Source organism: Oncorhynchus masou, chromosome 17, assembly GCF_036934945.1.
Source record: "Oncorhynchus masou masou isolate Uvic2021 chromosome 17, UVic_Omas_1.1, whole genome shotgun sequence".
In the NCBI taxonomy this organism is placed as follows: domain Eukaryota; kingdom Metazoa; phylum Chordata; class Actinopteri; order Salmoniformes; family Salmonidae; genus Oncorhynchus; species Oncorhynchus masou.
Genome location: NC_088228.1, coordinates 10584682 through 10603876, shown reverse-complemented (window position 1 = coordinate 10603876; position 19195 = coordinate 10584682). Strand labels below are relative to the sequence as shown.

At 41.7% G+C, this 19195-nt stretch overlaps 2 protein-coding genes across 3 annotated transcripts in view; both read right to left on the bottom strand.

Annotated features, from left to right (window-relative positions):
• Positions 1-606, bottom strand: part of LOC135558428 (parafibromin) — a 34892-nt gene extending 34286 nt beyond the window's left edge. The window contains exon 1 of the mRNA XM_064992225.1: positions 441-606. Coding sequence (XP_064848297.1) covers positions 441-571 — 131 coding nt within the window. The 5' untranslated portion in view covers positions 572-606. The remainder of the gene's footprint in view (positions 1-440) is intronic.
• Positions 607-916: 310 nt separating this feature from the next.
• Positions 917-18632, bottom strand: ro60 (Ro60, Y RNA binding protein). 2 transcript variants are annotated; one of them, XM_064992223.1, is made up of 9 exons: positions 18536-18632; positions 13710-14300; positions 13221-13441; positions 11712-11858; positions 11473-11610; positions 8979-9095; positions 8539-8655; positions 8143-8289; positions 917-3548 (listed from the first exon to the last, which is right to left on the bottom strand). In XM_064992223.1, the coding sequence occupies exons 2-9, from the start codon at positions 14281-14283 to the stop codon at positions 3393-3395; spliced, it is 1617 nt and encodes a 538-aa protein (XP_064848295.1). In that variant the 5' UTR covers positions 14284-14300; positions 18536-18632; the 3' UTR covers positions 917-3392. The 2 variants fall into 2 exon arrangements, with proteins under 2 accessions (XP_064848295.1, XP_064848296.1); XM_064992224.1 differs by lacking the exon at positions 8979-9095.
• Positions 18633-19195: the final 563 nt, after the last annotated feature.

The following is a 19195-nucleotide window of genomic DNA, read 5'->3' as shown; positions in this document are numbered from 1 at the left end:
TGACACAGAACATCAAAGTAATGTCTAGCTGGCAAGCTAGAAATGTAAACACATGGTGACAGGTGCGGTCACCTGAGGAAATCAATAATAGCTAACGTTAGTTGCAATACTGTAACTTAACTACCGCGGGTTTGCAAGCATGACAGCTGGCTTATGACATGGTTGCCTGGGTAGTGGCTTTTACACAAAGCAATTAACGTTAGATAGTTAGCTAGCGTGCTAGTTAAACCCCCCAAAACTAACAATAAAATGATAACTGCATTTGCTATCTTTCGGTGCAAATAGTAGCTAGCACCTTTTAAACGCGGCAAGAAAAGTTTGGGCATCAACAACCTTATCTCCCTAACATTAACGTTAGCTATTAACGTTACTAGCTAGCCTAGCTAGAACAGGCCGATTGAAGCGATTAATTTACCAATTTATAAGCAAATTTAACATACCCCCAAATGACATAGTTAGTCTTGACATTTTTGGGCCAAGAGAACTCTCCAAAGATAACTTCGTCTCCTTTGGCGACGATTTCTTTTTTCTGGATGTTGTATTGGCGAAGAACACTCAACACGTCCGCCATCTTCACTTGTCTTCACGTAACTAGCGAGCGTGAGTGCAAGGCCCCCAGTCACCTATCAACAGAATGCAATGTGGTCTCACAGAATGCCTGATCCCAATTTCCAGTTGTATTTGTGTTCAGTGTGTCAATGGATAGGTCTATTCTGAACACAAATTGCAATACATTTCAGTTTTTATTTTATTATAATCTCTGTTCTCCATATATAAAATGCATAAATATATCATGATTCATTCATGGCCATTATGACTCAAAACAATTTAAATTCCCTTCAATAGCCATAAAATACTTGCTTGCCTTCTCTGTAAAAGGTTCATTTTGTAAAGTAAATACACACATAAAGAAATGTCCATGAAACACTTTATTAAGGTTTGTATTGACACTATGGCTAATGTAAATGGCATGCAACATGAACTGAAATCACCTTTCAGTTGAAAGATAAAATGGATTAGTCATGGGACAGTAAGGCCTACATTCATAATTTATTTGGTTCAACTTTCTCTATCAATATGGACTGTGGCCATTCTATATTCACCTGTCAATGTGCCCCACTGTATTCTCTACTATTGCAACTGACTCCAAAGTATTATTATCTCAGAATGAATGCATTATTAGAGTCTAGAGCATTTTCAAATGTAGCATGTTTTGTTAACTATGTTCGAACCGATGTCCTCAAAGATGGGCTTCTATCTCAACTCATGGGTTTGGGACCAACTCGAGAACTGGTGGGGCCTTCTCATAGACTGACATATTTTGTGCCATACTTTTATATTGGATTAGATGAAATCAACACAAAGTAAAAAGGTTTTTAGAAATCAGTTACCGGGTCTGAATTTGTTTTTTTGTCTAAATTAGGGTTGATCTGAAATGACAGAAGACAGAAAATAACAATTCAATAAACCACAGTTAATACTTTCCACTTCCGCTATGTCAGCGTCAGCCATCATTCTCCCATTGAATTGACTGCTAAAAGGTAAAGCATCTTCAGTATAATCCCATTTTATTTATTCAATATTTGAAGAATAAAGCATTTTAAATATCTACAGTGTTACACAAGTATGACAAAAAGGTACATTCAGTGGGATCTATTACAAAGGAAAAGTAGCTAGGGAGTTTCTATGGAACATTAGTTAGTATTTGTATAATTGGCATTCTATCATTAGTGCTTGTTTATCATAAACCTTCAACACTGGAATACTTTAAATGTGCATCTAGCAGCTTCAGTCTTCAGACTATTAAATGGCCTTGTTTTGACCTTCAACAACATGATACAGCAATAGAAAAAGCCATTGGTAATGCATAAAATCAATAGATTCCAGGGTCATGATCATTAGGCACCAAATAGAAAAGCAATTGAAACAGGGAGGGACTTCCTGCACTTGTCCAATAAGAAACGTTAATTTGAAATTTTCCATTGTGCAAGATTTTAAAACCTTTTCGAACGTCTGCCCTAATGAACATGACCCAGGGAATAAACCAATTTTGCAGGTTTGCCAAAAACTGCCAGTGACAATGACGACAGTCACTCCCTTATCTCTTGGCGTCAAATACTTCCTTGTTTTGACTTGTGACAAAGCAAAATAAACTAAATGGATTTGCATGTTACATGTTTAAGAGCACCAAGTCTATTCTATTATGAGTTTGACCTAATAAAAAAAAAAATATATATACTGCAATCAAACAAAATAAGTTGGTTAGTCTTCTATATAGTGATTAGACCAATTGAAGAAGACAAAAGGGACAAGGGGAGGCAGGTTGCCTAGCGGTTAAGCACAATTGGGCTAGTAACCAAAAAGTCACTGGTTTGAATCCCTGAACAGACTAAGTGAAATATCTGTTGATTTGCTCCTGTAAGTCACACAGCATAAGTGAGATTGCTAAATGATGAAAAATGAACAGGTTATAAAAAGGGCTCCATGTTCACATCAAACGTGCTATAACATAGCAAAGGAGATTGGTGGCACCTTAATTGGGGTGGACAGGCGTGTAGTAATAACTGGAGTGTAAACAGTGAAATGATATCAAACGGTGTTCCAGACATTACTTTGAGCCATCCTCCAGTGGTAGATGTGTACAGGGATTCCAGACATTACTTTGAGCCATCCTCCAGTGGTAGATGTGTACAGGGATTCCAGACATTACTTTGAGCCATCCTCCAGTGGTAGATGTGTACAGGGATTCCTTCTTACATAAACCCCCCCTATTTATCTGGACGGTGAAGCTAAAACTTTTAATTTTGGCTCTATACTCCAGTATTTTGGATTTGAGCTCAAATGTTAGATATGAGGTGGGAGTATTTATTTGATTTATTTAACTAGGTAAGTCAGTTAAGAACAAATTCTTATTTGCAACGAGGGCCTACACCGGCCAAACTCTAACCCAGACGACGCTGGGACAATTGTGCACCGCCCTATGGGGCTCCCAATCACAGCCGGTTGTGATACAGCCTGGAATCTAACCAGGGTCTGTAGTGACACCTCTAGCACGGAGAGGCTGTGCCACTCGGGAGCCTAAAAAGTACAGATGTCACTTTTTATTTGAGGGTATTTTCCTCTGTTTTACTGGTTAGAAATGAAAGCACATTATGCATCAGACCCCCAAGACATGCTAACCTCTCAACATGCCCAATAGGGAGACCGTATCATTTTTTTGTGGTCATGATATTTATGATAAATTGAAGAAATCGTTATTGTAAATATCAACTTTAAAAAACAAAATAAAAATCCGCTCTCTGCGTCGTTTCAAGCCACATCCATTTCAAGGTATTTCCACCAATTCTCTCCATATTTTTCTTTCTCGTCTTTGCACTGTCCAGAATCTGTTCTCAGATCAGGTCCAGGGCTAGGTTACGGATGACCTCTATGGCTCCCAGGTCAAAGCCGCAGAGGTCCAGCATGCCCCTGTCCTCGGCGGGGTCAGCGATGGATAGGCCGTTGGAGGTCAACCCACACACCATAAGTTTGGAGAAGATACCCATTTTCTAGCAAAAACAAAACAAAACACAATCGAGACTCTTTTATATTCATATACTGTGCATACTGTCTATTCACACCATTATATATACACAGTGCCTTTGGAAAGTATTCAGACCCCTTTGCTTTTTCCACATTTTGATACGTTACAGCCTTATAGTAAAATGTATTAAATTAAATATTTTCCTCAATCTACAAGACATTCCATAATGACAAAGCAAAAACAGAAATGTATTACAAAAAAAATACAAAAAACACTGCGTTTACATAAGTATTCAGACATTTTGCTATGAGACTCAAAATTGAGCTCAGGTGCATCCAGTTTCCATTGATCATCCTTGAGATGGACTCCAATCAAGTTGAAGAAACACATGTGGTAAATTCACACCTGCATATTCAGTGCCTTGCAAAAGTATTCACCCCCTTGGCATTTTTCCTATTTTGTAATTTAAATGGATTTTTATTTGGATTTCATGTAATGGACATACACAAAATACCTGTGGATGAATTTCAAGACATAGCATCAAAATAGCTGTGAAGACTTAAGGCTGTAATCAGTGCCAGAGGTGCATCAACAAAGTATTTATTTTTTACCTTTATTTAACTAGGCAAGTCAGTTAAGAACAAATACTTATTTTCAATGATGGCCTACCGGGAACAGTAGGTTAACTGCCTGTTCAGGGGCAGAACGACAGATTTGTACCTTGTCAGCTCGGGGGTTTGAACGTGCAACCTTCCGGTTACTAGTCCAACGCTCTAACCACTAGGCTACCCTGCCACCCCAAGTACTGAGTATTGAGTAAAGGATACTCAGTAAAGGGTCTGAATACTTACGTAAATATGATATTTAGAATAAATTAGCAAACATTCCTACAAACATGTTTTGCTTTGTCATTATGGGGTTTGTGTGTAGATTGAGGGCAAAAAAACAATTTAATCCATTTTAGATTAAGGGTGTGACTTAACAAAATGTGGACAAAGTCAAGGGTTCTGAATACTTTCCGAATGCAATGTGTATATACACACAGTACCAATCAAACATTTGGACACACCTACTCATTCAAGGGTTTTTCTTTATTTTTACTATTTTCGACACTGTCTAATAATATTGAACATCAAAACTATGAAATAGCAAACATGGAATCGTGTAGTAACCAACAAAAAAAAGTGTTAAACAAATCAAAATATATTGTAGATTCTTCAAAGTAGCCACCCTTTGACTTAATGACAGCTTTGCACACTCTCAACCAGCTTCATGAGGTCGTCACCTGGAATGCATTTAACAGGTGTGCAAGGTTAAAAGTTAATTTGTGGAATTTCTATCCTTCTTAACGCCTTTGAGCCAATCAGCTGTGTTGTGACAAGGTAGGGTTGGTATACAGAAGATAGAACCTACTTGGCAAAAGACCAAGTCCTTATTATGGCAAGAACAGCTCAAATAAACTAAGAGAAATGACAACCCATCATTACTTTAAGACAAGAAGGTCAGTCAAAATGGAACATTTCAAGAACTTTGAAAGTTTCTTCAAGTGCTGTCGCAAAATCCATCAAGCGCTATGATGAAACTGGCTCTCATGAGGACCGCCACAGGAAAAGAAGAGCCAGAGTTACATCTGCTGCAGAGGATAAGTTCATTAGAGTTACCAGCCTCAGAAATGGGCAATTAACTGCACCTCAGATTGCAGCCCAAATAAATTATTTAGAGTTCAAGTAACAGACACATCTAAACTTCAACTGTTCAGAGGAAACTGCGTGAATCAGGCCTTCATGGTCAAATTGCAGCAAAGAAACCATTACTAAAGGACACCAATAAAAATAAGAGACTTGCCTGGGCCAAGAAACACGAGCAATAGACATTAGATCGGTGAAAATCTGTCCTTTGGTCTGACAAGTCCAAATTTGAGATTTTTGGTTCCAACTGCCGTGTCTTTCTGAGACGCAGGGCAGGTGGACGCATGATCTGCGCATTTGTGGTTCCCACCGTGAAGCATGGAGGTGGTGGTATGATGGTGCTTTGCTGGTGACACGGTCTGATTTATTTAGAATTCAAGGCACACTTAACCAGCATGGCTACCACTGCATTCTGCAGCGATATGCCATCCCATCTGGTTTGCACTTAGTGGGACTATAATTTGTTTTTCAACAGGACAATGACGCAAAACACACCTCCAGGCTGTGTAAGAGCTATCTCACCAGAAGGAGAGTGATGGAGCGCGGCATCAGATGACCTGGCCTCCACAATCACCCGACCTCAACCCAATTGAGATGGTTTGGGATGAGTTGGACCGCAGAGTGAAGGAAAAGCAGCCAACAAGTGCTCAGCATAAGTGGGAACTCCTTCAAGACTGTTGGATAAACATTCCAGGTGAAGCTGGTTGAGAGAATGCCAAGAGTGTGAAAAAGCTGTTAACAAGGCAAAGGGTGGCTACTTTAGAGAATCTAAAATATACTTAGATTTGTTGAACACTCTTTTGTTTAGTACATGATTCCATGTGTGTTATTTCATCGTTTGTCTTCACTGTTTTTCTACATTGTAGAAAATAGTAAAAAGTAAAAACACTATACATATATTTATATTCCAGACTCTGACTAGGCTTGGGCAATATACCATTCATTTGATTTTTTATTTCACGTTTTTTCAACCAGGTAGCCTAGTTGAGAACAAGTTCTCATTTACAAATGAGACCTGGCCAAGATAAAGCAAAGCAGTTCAACACATACAACAACACAGAGTTACACATGGAATAAACAAACATAGTCAATAATACAATAATACAATAGAAAAAGTCTATAAAAGTCTACAGTGTGTGCAAATGAGGTATGATAAGGGAGGTAAGGCTAAAATAGGCCATGGTGGGGTAGTAATTACAATATAGAAATTAAACACTGGAATGGTAGATGTGCAGAAGATGAATGTGCAAGTAGAGTTACTGGGGTGCAAAGGAGCAAGATAAATAAATAAATATAGTATGGGGATGAGGTAGTTGGATGGGCGATTTAAAGATGGGCTATGTACAGGTACAGTGATCTGTGAGCTGCTCTGACAGCTGGTGCTTAAAGCTAGTGAGGGAGATATGAGTCTCCAGCTTCAGTGATTTTTGCAGTTCGTTCCAGTCATTGGCAGCAGAGAACTGGAAGGAAAGGCGGCCAAAGTAAGAATTAGCTTTGGGGATGACCAGTGAGATATACCTGCTGCTACGGGTGGGTGCTGCTATGGTGACCAGTGAGCTGAGATAAGGCGGGGCTTTACCTAGCAGAGACTTGTAGATGACCTGGAGCCAGTGGGTTTGGCGGCGAGTGTGAAGCAAGGGCCAGCCAACGAGAGCATACAGGTTGCAGTGGTGGGTAGTACATGGGGCTTTGGTGACAAAACGGATAACACTGTGATAGACTGCTTCCAATTTGCTGAGTAGTGTTGGAGGCTATGACATCGCCGAAGTCGAGGATCGGTAGGATGGTCAGTTTTACGAGGGTATGTTTGGCAGCATGAGTGAAGGATGCTTTGTTGCGAAATAAGAAGCCAATTCTAGGTTTCATTTTGGATTGGAGATGCTTAATGTGAGTCTGGAAGGAGAGTTTACAGTCTAACCAGACACCTAGGTATTTGTAGTTGTCCACATATTCTAAGTCAGAACCGTCCAGAATAGTGATGCTGGACGGGCGGGCAGGTGCGGGCAACGATCGGTTGAAGAGCATGCATTTAGTTTTACTTGCATTTAAGAGCAGTTGGAGGCCATGGAAAGAGAGATGTATGGCATTGAAGCTTGTCTGGAGGTTAGTTAACACAGTGTCCAAAGAAGGGCCAGAGGTATACAGAATAATGTTGTCTACGTAGAGGTGGATCAGAGAAGCACCAGCAGCAAGAACAATGTATACAGAGAAGAGAGTCGGCCCGAGATTTGAAACCTGTAGCACCCCCATAGAGACTGCCAGAGGTCCGGACAACAGACCTTCCAATTTGACACACTGAACTCTGTCTGAGAAGGAGTTGGTGAACCAGGCGAGGCAGTCGTTTGAGAAACCAAGGCTGTTGAGTCTGCTGATAAGAATGTGGTGATTGACAGAGTTGAAGCCCTTGGCCAGGTTGACGAGTACGGCTGCACAGTAATGTCTCATATCGATGGCGGTTATGATATCGTTTAGGACCTTGAGAGTGGCTGAGGTGCACCCATGACCAGCTCGGAAACCAGATTGCATAGCGGAGAAGGTACGGTGGGATTTGAAATGGTCTGTAATCTGTTTCTTAAATTGGCTTTCGAAGACCTTAGAAATGCAGGGTAGGATAGATATAGGTCTGTAGCAGTTTGGGTCAAGAGTCTCTCCCCCTTTGAAGAGGGGATGACCGCGGCAGCTTTCCAATCTTTGGGAATCTCAGACAATACGAAAGATAGGTTGAACAGGCTACTTAATTTGACATGATTAAGAACGATCAGAGCATACAATATTTACGGACGTGTCATGCCATGTTCGCCACTACAGTGTTGTAGTTCCACGTAACGACATACAATATAATGATGTAACAATGAGGCTGTATATCTATGCAAGCAGACAAATAAGGAGTTAAGAGGGGAGGGACAGTGGTACACTACAGAAGTGTCTTACATGTCTGTACATCCTCAGACACTCTGCTGGATTGGCCTCGCCGTGCCAGCAGGCACTGTTGGTGAATATGATGAACATGTCCACAGGGATCCTCTTCTCCGAGGCCCACAGGATGGGGAGAGCACAGTCTGTATAACCACTGGGGATCTGTGAACAGGTGGTTGACACAGGGGGTCAGCTATGAACACGACACACAGTCATTAAAATTGATCTGAGAAATTGATCGTGTTCAGTAGGGCCCAGCGTAACAAAATGGAAATGAGCTTTTCTTATTGCCTTTCAGTGAACTTTTAGAACTTTGGCAGGAGAATTTTTTTCCAAGTAAGCTTTCTGTTAAAAAAAAGTTTATCATTCAGAGGTGCATAGTTTGCAGAGAGACACTTCTTGTTTCCATACCTTGACCAGCTCGGTTGCTACTTGTCGAAGAGACATGCCCTCAGTGATGGTGCAAGGAACTATAGCTCCTTCAGAGTAGGCCATAACCTGTGTCTCTGCCTCCGTCCGCGCAAAAACCTGTAACATAGATACAACCAACTTAGAACACAATGATGAAATAGTCCCTCTCTAAGATGCCAGGAATTATTATCATTCAAATGTCAAAATGACAAGTCCTCATTACAAAGCACGCATGCAATGCCTGTGCTCTCTTGAGATGGGGTGGGGGAAACGTGGCAGGAATCCATAGAACGTGTCAACAGACCCTTTCCTTGACTATACCTTCCTCCAAAGACCCGTCTTCCAATTGTTAGAGACACCGCTTTGAAACACAGCTGCAAACTACTACCGTAGTCATTTAGCCTTGTTTAGGAGTACCCGCTCATAGTGTGTTGACTCACCATGGTCATGGCTGCAGCCGCTACAGCTGTGCTGACGGAGGTCCCCTTAATGATGCTGCTCAGTGATGTGCTAATGTCCACCGCCACCACAAAGCGCTTCCCCGCAGGCTCCACGTTCTCAAGAAAGGAACACAAGTGAAGTAAAGTGGCAGGTTGCCTAACGCTTAACAGTGCTGGTCCAGTAACCCGAAAAAGGTTGCTGGTTCAATCCAGAGCCGGCTAGGTGAAAAATCTGTCAATGTGCCCTTGAGCAAGGCACTTAACCCTAATTACTTCTGTAAGTCGCTCTGGATAAGAGCATCTGCTAAATGACTAAAATGTAATGAAAAAAACAAAACATGCAACAGTAAACATGTCGTCCCTCAAGAATGATGCATCCCAATTAAGATAGTGTGTCACCAACACGTTTCAGTTCATTACTATAGCTCCCACCTTGGGCCAATCAGTGTCATTTTGAAAAACCTGGATCTCTATGGCACTACGCATCATTCACCCAAGTTTCGTAAAAATTGGGCCAGTGCCGTCAGATATCGTGTGCGACAAACGTATCCATTTCATCGTGGGGGACAATTAACGTTTCACATTTGTGAACACGACTCAGAACAGTGGGATGCTCTGTGAGTAGTGCTGTTACGGTGACCGCTTTACCGCCACACCGGCGGTGACGAGTAACGACCGCAGTCAAATTCCATGTGACCATTTAGTCACGGTAACGAAGGTTCTCCAAGTTCTGATGCTGTTAAGTCATTAGTAGCCGACTCAGCACTCTATTGTCCCTCTAATCACTGTGACATCAATGCAAAAGTGATCGAAAATCAAACACTTCACGAGACCCCATAGCCCATAGGCAATTGCGTGAGAAAACAGTTGATGGCCTCTGTTAAAAAGAGGATCCCATCAGCTTTCTATAGGCTAGGCCTACTACATTTATTTCTCAACTTTCCTAACACTAAACACATCGCTTCAAGAGTAAAGCATACCTGGCTGGCATGAAAATTTAACCACGGAAAAGCGTCCACCGTTTGCAAATTAAGTGCATAGATGATACATAGATGATGCACCTGTCTGTTACCGAGACAGGTGCATGATAACGGTCACTTCTAAAACGAAAATATTTTCACACAGAGTGCATTCGAAAGTATTCAGACCCCTTGACTTTTTCATATTTTGTTACGTTACGGCCTTAAGTCAGTTAGGATCACCACTTTATTTTAAGAATGTGAAATGTCAGAATAATAGTAGAGAGAATGATTTATTTCAGCTTTCATTTCTTTCATCCCATTCCCAGTGGGTCAGAAGTTTACATACACTCAATTAGTATTTGGTAGCACTACCTTTAAATTGTTTAACTTGGGTCAAACATTTTGGGTAGCCTTCCACAAGCTTCCCACAATAAGTTGGGTGAATTTTGGCCCATTCCTCCTGACAGAGCTGGTGTAACTGAGTCATGTTTGCAGGCCTCCTTGCTCTCAAACGCTTTTTCAGTTCTGCCCACAAATATTCTATGGGATTGAGGTCAGGGCTTTGTGATGGCCACTCCAATACCTTGACTTTGTTGTCCTTAAGCCATTTTGCCACAACTTTGTAAGTATGCTTGGGGTCAGTGTCCATTTGGAAGACCCATTTGCGACCAAGCTTTAACTTCCTGACTGATGTCTTGAGATGTTGCTTCAATATATCCACGTAATTCTCCTCCCATGATGCCATCTATTTTGTGAAGTGCATGATGCTGCCACCCCCGTGCTTCAAGGTTGGGATGGTGTTCTTTGACTTGCAAGCCTCCCCCTTTTTCCTCCAAACATAACGATGGTCATTATGGCCAAACAGTTCTATTTCTGTTTCATCAGAACAGAGGACATTTCTCCAAAAAGTACGATCTTTGTCCCCATGTGCAGTTGCATGCCATAGTTTGGCTTTTTTAATGGCGGTTTTGGAGCAGTGGCTTCTTCCTTGCTGAGCGGCCTTTCAGGTTATGTCGAAATAGGATTTGTTTTACTGTGGATTTTAGATGCTTTTGTACCCGTTTCCTCCAGCATCAAGGTCCTTTGCTGTTGTTCTGAACTCAAATTCGAGTCTCATAGCAAAGGGTCTCTAATGCTGATGTAAATAAGGTATTGGTTTTTTATTTGTAATACATTTGCAAAAATTTCTAAAAACCTGTTCTCGCTTTGTCATTATGGGGTATTGTGTGTAGATTGAGGAATTGTTTTGTAATAAATATTTGAATAAGGCTGTAATGAAACAAAATGTGGAAAAAGTCAAGGGGTCACGCAGCTGGGAATTATTATTATATTCCCACACAAGGGGGATGCCGCTGGGAAATTCCAGGCACTATAAAGTGCTTGTCAAATTGTGAAAGAGAGACTGATGAAGTGTTATGCTAAATATGCTTATGTTAATTAACAATTGCTTGACAATGACTGGCTGACAAAATTTCATGAATGCCATAGCCCTCCCTATCTGTGAGTATCTGTATATGCGACGCTCGACTTACTGTGAAACATTTGTAGAAAGCAGAGTCCAGCGCTTTTATGATGTCAACGTTTGGTTCCCATTTCACTTTCCCCCGGTTGCCTTGGCCCCTTTTGTAGTTTTCCGAGGCTGTCACGACGCTGAAAGGGTGGAGTTTTGCCTAAGACAACAATAAAACAGTTAGATAGATCCCTGGGAAAGCAGTATGTGAATGAATCCCAGTTGTCAGAAGGTGAGAGGCAGTAGGTAGGTACACCTCACCTTCTTTAAAGCCGCCTCACTCTGGATCCTCTCGCACACCTCTGCCACGTCTGAGCTTCCTGGTTCCAGGACTTGGTCTGCGGTCATCTTACCCAGGGTCCTTAGCATTGACTCCATGGGCATCTCCTTTAACAATGCCTTCCATACCTGCAGTGGAGAAAAGGCATCATACATGACCAAAAAACAACCCACAAAAGTAATAAGGATGTCTTAAGACCCTACACATGAAAAAGTGATAATTCCATGATGATAATTATATGGTGCTAATATTTTCCATTAATATGGCATTGAGACATAGAGCTGGATGTTAAAAAAAACAGCTAGGAGTGTGGCTTAGAGTAGGCTAATGGTCTAAGAGTAGGCTAGTGGTCTAAGAGTAGGCTAGTGGTCTAAGAGTAGGCTAGTGGTCTAAGAGTAGGCTAGTGGTCTAAGAGTAGGCTAGTGGGCTTAGAGTAGGCTAGTGGTCTAAGAGTAGGCTAGTGGTCTAAGAGTAGGCTAGTGGTCTAAGAGTAGGCTAGTGGTCTAAGAGTAGGCTAGTTGTCTAAGAGTAGGCTAGTGGTCTAAGAGTAGGCTAGTGGTCTAAGAGTAGGCTAGTGGTCTAAGAGTAGGCTAGTGGGCTTAGAGTAGGCTAGTGGTCTAAGAGTAGGCTGGTGGGCTTAGAGTAGGCTAGTGGTCTAAGAGTAGGCTAGTGGTCTAAGAGTAGGCTAGTGGTCTTAGAGTAGGCTAGTGGTCTAAGAGTAGGCTAGTGGTCTAAGAGTAGGCTAGTGGTCTAAGAGTAGGCTAGTGGCCTAAGAGTAGGCTAGTGGCCTAAGAGTAGGCTAATGGTCTAAGAGTAGGGTAGTGGTCTAAGAGTAGGCTAGTGGTCTAAGAGTAGGCTAATGGTCTAAGAGTAGGGTAGTGGTCTAAGAGTAGGCAAGTGGTCTAAGAGTAGGCTAGTGGTCTAAGAGTAGGCTAGTGGTCTAAGAGTAGGCTAGTGGTCTAAGAGTAGGCTAGTGGTCTAAGAGTAGGCTAGTGGGCTTAGAGTAGGCTAGTGGGCTTAGAGTAGGCTAGTGGTCTAAGAGTAGGCTAGTGGTCTAAGAGTAGGCTCGTGGTCTAAGAGTAGGCTAGTGGGCTTAGAGTAGGCTAGTGGGCTTAGAGTAGGCTATTGGGCTTAGAGTAGGCTAGTGGTCTTAGAGTAGGCTAGTGGTCTAAGAGTAGGCTAGTGGTCTAAGAGTAGGCTCGTGGTCTAAGAGTAGGCTAGTGGTCTAAGCCGCAGGCCCCAGCCTACATATACTCCCGCGCAATGGATTTGAATCTGTCACACTGCTATATTTCAGCACACTCTCTCCTCGGTCTATCCTATCTATCACAGTTAATAAACCAAAAATGTGAGGAGTGGGACTACACTCTTTAAAAGAAAAAGCTAGCAGTGGCGAGGACATGTCAACATCTGACCTATTTTAATTTGAGCGAAGTACACCTTTAAAAGAGTTGGTTAAAAACACAAGTTGGTCGGAGCACACTGCTCACCACTTTGGACTTCAGGTGGTCTGTCAGAAGGTGTTCCCGCTCCAGACCATGCTCCTCTATTAGATGGCTGACCTCCATCTCGTCTGCACTGTGTTTGACCTTCTCAACCGCTTCCAGGTATGAGAGGACTTTGATCACCTCCTCCGAGATCTCCTTGTCGGCGTACGCCCCCTGGACCTCCTTCCATCCTTTCATAACGTATTTACTGATCAACGCGATCGCTGCAAGCACAGCAGAGTTGTCAGAGCATAATTCAGACAGAAGGGAAAAAAGCATTCAACCACATCTCCTGATACCACCAATCACTTGTTACTTTAAAGGCTTTACTGAGATACTATTTTATTACTGATTTCATCCATGAGGATAACCCTTTATGAAAAAATGTCATCAACACAAAAAAAAAACATTCTCCGTAGTCTTGCACCATTTCCTTTGTATATTCATAATAGTGTTTGAGAGTGTGTACATTGTAAATCTCTTGCAGCTCACCTTCGTTAGCAGGCTTGGCGTGGGAGAGTCTGAGTAGATCCTGATGAGACCAGCCCTCTCTCGTTTTATACTTGGTCACCGCCAGAGCCAGACCCATGGCGTCCTGTTTGTTGTACCAATCCGACACCGCTTTCCTCAGGGCCCGTCCCCATATCCCGCACCGCATCCTCTCTTTCACCTCCTTCTTGTATTGGATGAAGGTGAAGAGGTGCTCGGGGGCCCGGCACACGTCACTCAGGGCTCGGAACGCCCCCTGTCTAGTATTCAGGTCCAAATGTTGTGAGCACACAGCTAAGGCGAACAGGGAAGGGTTGGCCCTGACTGGCCTGCCCTCCAGAGCCAGCCTTTTGACCTCCTCCACCACCTCGCAACCCCTGCCCTCCTGTAGCAGGGAGAGCAGAGCCGGGGCACTCTCCATGCCCAGCCGGTGCTCCTTGGTGTCATAGATGGCCATTTCCGAGCCGTAGCAGATGAAGCGGCGGAGCCTGGTCATGTCTGTTACCTCCCATGGGTGCTCACCGTCGCCAACTGAGTTTTGGCCGTGGTCGTTGGCATCCTGTCCCGATGGCTCCATGTGATAGCTCCTCTAAACTGTCAGATGAATGGACAGGTAGAGACACAGATGTTTCAGCTGAAAGTAACACACTTTTTTTGAATGAACAATTGCACTGGTTTGCTAGAGTGATCAGCAAACCAAGGTGAAGTTGATTTTATATTCAGACATTCGCCAAAGCCATTTAAAAATCAATAACTAATTCACCATTTGTCACAGAATCATCAACCTAGATATGATTTATTCTATAAATGTCTAGCATACTTTTACAACCTATTGTTTTGCAGACGAATTCCAGTTTTGATTAGATATAAATAATTACATTTAAAATATTGCATTTAAAGATGATTAAATCAGCAATTGTCACAGAAAAAAGTGAAAATATGCATTTATTTGCAAGAAATTTTCATTTCAAGTGCAATTTGTTCTATATGAAGTTACACAATGTTTACATAAAGTTGTATGTTTTACAATCTTCAGTTGTATGCCAAATCAATGTTGCATTTTTAGTGAAACAGTTACACATTTTAAAGTAGTTACAAGGCACAAGTCATTTATTTACACGTCTCTAATTTAACAGCAAAAAGGCCCCTTCCAATCATTTCCTATTTTGGCTTTGTTAAAGTCCTCCTTTGTCATCCTCAGACAAGCTGAATGGTACCATCTCCTGGGTGTAATAGATTGAACTGTTCAACACTTACAGCCAAATGTTTAATACCCCGGTTATTCCCAGAACCCATTCTGGAAATTCTATAGATACAGTGGTCAGTGGTCACTTTATTAGGTACAACCCCCTATGCATCTGGAACAGAGCGAATTTAAAACTGTTGATGAAACTGGGAAATAGATAAGACTGTTCAAGTTTTTAAGTACGTTTGGAGTTTATTACAATCAGTACAAGAAAAACAGTTTTGAAACTTTTCTGAGTTACAAAAGACCATCAGACTGTGCTGTCATTTTGCACATTCTAAAGTTCAACCAAACAGTAACAGAATACCTGAATACCTCTCTGCAAGCTTTAGTGTCTAGCAAGCCAAGACCACGGGACTTGGTGTATGTAGGAGCAGTTTATTTTTGTGAATAGGGTGGTGAACCTAATAAAGTGGCAACTGATCGTCGATATCACAAACAACTCCTTTTGAGCAGTGTCTGTCTGTTATACGTTTCATCAATGGGTATAATGGTCAATCTGATCCCCAAGGACCTCATAAGCTCACTTGGATATATAGAGTTGGAGGAAAAGAAAAAATATGAAACTAGGACATTTAAAAACACTGGCAGAATTCTTTCATTCACATACAATATGTATTTTAAAGTATAAACACCACTGTCTTTCTGGACGTATTAAAAGGTTTGCAAACAGTTCTTTCTGCAAGGAATGTGAGTTGAAAGGGATACGCTAATACTTATGTAGGCGACGTAGTTTCTCCACTGGTATAATGGGTATAATGTGGGGTAGTTGCATACCTCCCTGCTGAATTATGTAGAGCTGATGAGTCAGTTGATATTTTTTTGTTAAAAACCACATATTCACGTAAGCTTTGTGATAGCAGTTTGAGAGAGAAAGAGACCAAATAGCCTGTTGAAGTACTAGGTTTTAATGGTTCGTGCCAGCAGAGGGTTTCACATACATTTCCGAGGCATATCATAATGTAAACATTTAGCCTAAAAACAAAACATGTGCCGTCCACTTCTTACACTAGCGTTTTATATTGTTATCCACCCTCTGGTATATACATACACTACAGTTCAAAAGATTGGGGTCACTTACAAATGTTCGTGTTTTTTTAAGAAAAGCACATCGTTGTTCATTACAATAACATCACTGATCATTCATCAATTTTATTATTTTTTTAAATTTACCTTTATTTTACTAGGCAAGTCAGTTAAGAACAAATTCTTATTTACAATGACGGCCTAGGAACAGTGGGTTAACTGCCTGTTCAGGGGCAGAACGACAGTTTTGTACCTTGTCAGCTCGGGGGTTTGAACTTGCAACCTTCCGGTTACTAGTCCAATGCTCTAACCACTAGGCTACCCTGCCGCCCCAAATCAATGACTATTGTAGCTGGAAACGACTGCTTTTTAATGGAATATCTACATAGGCGTACAGAGGCCCATTATCAACAACCATCACTCCTGTGTTCCAATGGCACGTTGTGTTAGCTAATCCAAGTTTATCATTTTAAAAGGATAATTAATCATTAGAAAACCCTTTTGCAAATATGTTAGCACAGCTGAAAACTGTTGTCTGATTAAAGAAGCAATAAAACTGGCCTTCTTTAAACTAGTTGAGTATCTGGAGCATCAGCATTTGTGGGTTCGATTACAGGCTCAAAATAGCCAGAAACAAAGACCTTTCTTCTGAAACTCATCAGTCTATTCTTGTTCTGAGAAATGAAGGCTATTCCATGCGAAAAATTGCCCAAAAACTGAAGATCTCGTACAATGCTGTGTACTACTCCCTTCACAGAACAGCGCAAACTGGCTCTAACCAGAATAGAAAGAGGAATGGGAGGCCCCGGTGCACAACTGAGTAGTACATTAGAGTGTCTAGTTTGAGAAACAGATGCCTCAAGTCCTCAACTGGCAGCTTCAATAAATAGTGCCCGCAAAACACCAGTCTCAACAACAGTGAAGAGACGACTCCGGGATGCTGGCCTTCTAGGCAGAGTTGCAAAGAATAAGCCATATCTCTGTCCAGTGTCTGTTCTCTGCCCATCTTAATATTTTATTTTTATTGGCCAGTCTGAGAAATGGCTTTTTCTTTGCAACTCTGCTTAGAAGGCCTGCATCCCAGAATCACCTCTTCACTGTTGAAAACAAGGACATTTCTAAGTGACCCCAAACTTTTGAACAGTAGTGTTTGTTATGGTTCACTCTTAGTTTTCCTTATCTCCACTGTGGAATGCCCATGTTGATCCTCTTGATCCATCCACCTGTCTTCTTTGTTAGTCAGGCCGGACCCCTTCATCCCGTCGTTTTTCCTGTAATCTAATTTAATATGACTGAAGATGCAGAATGTTGTGCCAGGCCCCTTCTAATAGGGTAGAAGACTCGTTAGAACTTTGTCCACAAATCAATTTTTTTACTCAAAACAAAAGGTTGTAGAAGTATGCTAGACATTTATAGAATAAATCATATCTAGGTTGATGATTCGGTGACAAATTGTGAATTAGTTATTGATTAAAAAAATAAAAATGTAAATGGCTTTTGGCGAATGTCTGTTGCACGGCATTGTTTGTTGTTACCAAGCAAAAGCCTATTAGCTGACTTAGTGTAGACCTTGTATGGCTAGCCAGCTAATAACAGTCATACCGCTGTGAAACAAGCTACTGTAGACAACAACCAAATGCTATGCACGGCAGCTGCTTAATTTGGTTGTGTCAGCTTATGTTGGCTAACACGTTAGTCAGTTATTATACTGTAGCCAGCCAGCTAACAATTATCACACAAACTAGCTGTCTGGCCACGTTCCCAATAGATAACTACAAGCATCCATGGGGCATGACAACGATTTAAATTATCATTACAACAAACAAACAAAAACAGAAAAGCACTGCCGACCCCACTCGAGTCCCAGTCAGAGCGGTTCTGGATTAGTTTTGCTACTCTTCTTGTAGCGCTGGTCCAGACGCTGGCCAGCAGATCCGACAACACTTTCATGTTTATATTATTAAATCACTGCAGACACCGCGCAAATTATGGCTTCGGGAAACGTACCTCAAACCAGGGGTGAGAAATTAGTTGTACTCCCCAGTTGTGCCATTACTGTTAAACCAATAGGTTTAAAATAAATTCCCGTAATTTTTCAAACTTCTAGTTTTAACAGTGGAGATAACAGGACAATTAGGAGGACAACATTTCTCATCCCTGGATGGAGGTCGTTTCCGAGCCGAGACACCGGCTCCGCGGGTCTTTACGAGCAACAGTCTGGAGGAAAACAAATGCTCAATAACGTTTACCGGTATTTCTGGGGAAACGACTAAAAAAAAGTTGTCAGCACTCCAGTAACATAGCTAGTGACTTTGGTGAGTAACGAAAAGAAAAATGTATGCCAGTCACTAAACAAAATTGGGAAAAATAGAAAGAGCAAACCGCACGTAACAACATTGACCAGAGTTAGTGATGTGGCTGCGATGATAGCTAGCTGTAGTTAGCCACACTGTTTGCACAGTATTATCTGGCCTAGCGATACGGATACATTTAGAATAATTTTTTTTGTTTCTATTTTGAAGACAAAAACATCACATAGATTATTTATTCCACTTACCACACACCCTGTGACTAGTTAATAACGTAGCTAATAGTTGATTTTCAGGTCGTATGGGCGTCACTGGGGGAACCCTACAGACCGATGAATAGTACCGTTCTCCTAGCATCAGGATGTTATGCAGACCGCAAGGATCCCTTTTTTGGGTGCGTTCGTAAATTCACTCTGGATATCTAATCCGAATTCACAGCGCTGTCGTCTGAGTGTGACAGGGTGCCGAATAACTGATGAATTTATGAACGCGCAACACCCGTTGAATATGATCGGTGTCAGTAAACGTCGGCAAAAAACAACAAAATAAAACTATTCAATTGTTGCCAGCTGCACAGTTATAGTCACCAACACTCTATATAACAAGAACACAGCCTAAACAGCGCTCAGGTGCGAGAACAATGGTCAGAGTGAGGTGTTCTCTCATTTACGTCTGGAAATAGCTGGCAAGGTAGCCAACTTTAACCAGTTAACTTTGGGTGCTTGACTGCCGTTGTGGGGTCAGAACGCTCGGACAAACCCTCCTCCTCGGCCAGAGCGTCCAGTGTGTGCTCTGAATTTATGAACGGACAATGAATGTACACACTCTGGCACGCCAGTGTGAAATTACGAACACACGCTTTATTTTCTCCTTCAAAATAAGAGTCCTTCTGCAAAGACACGCTAAAG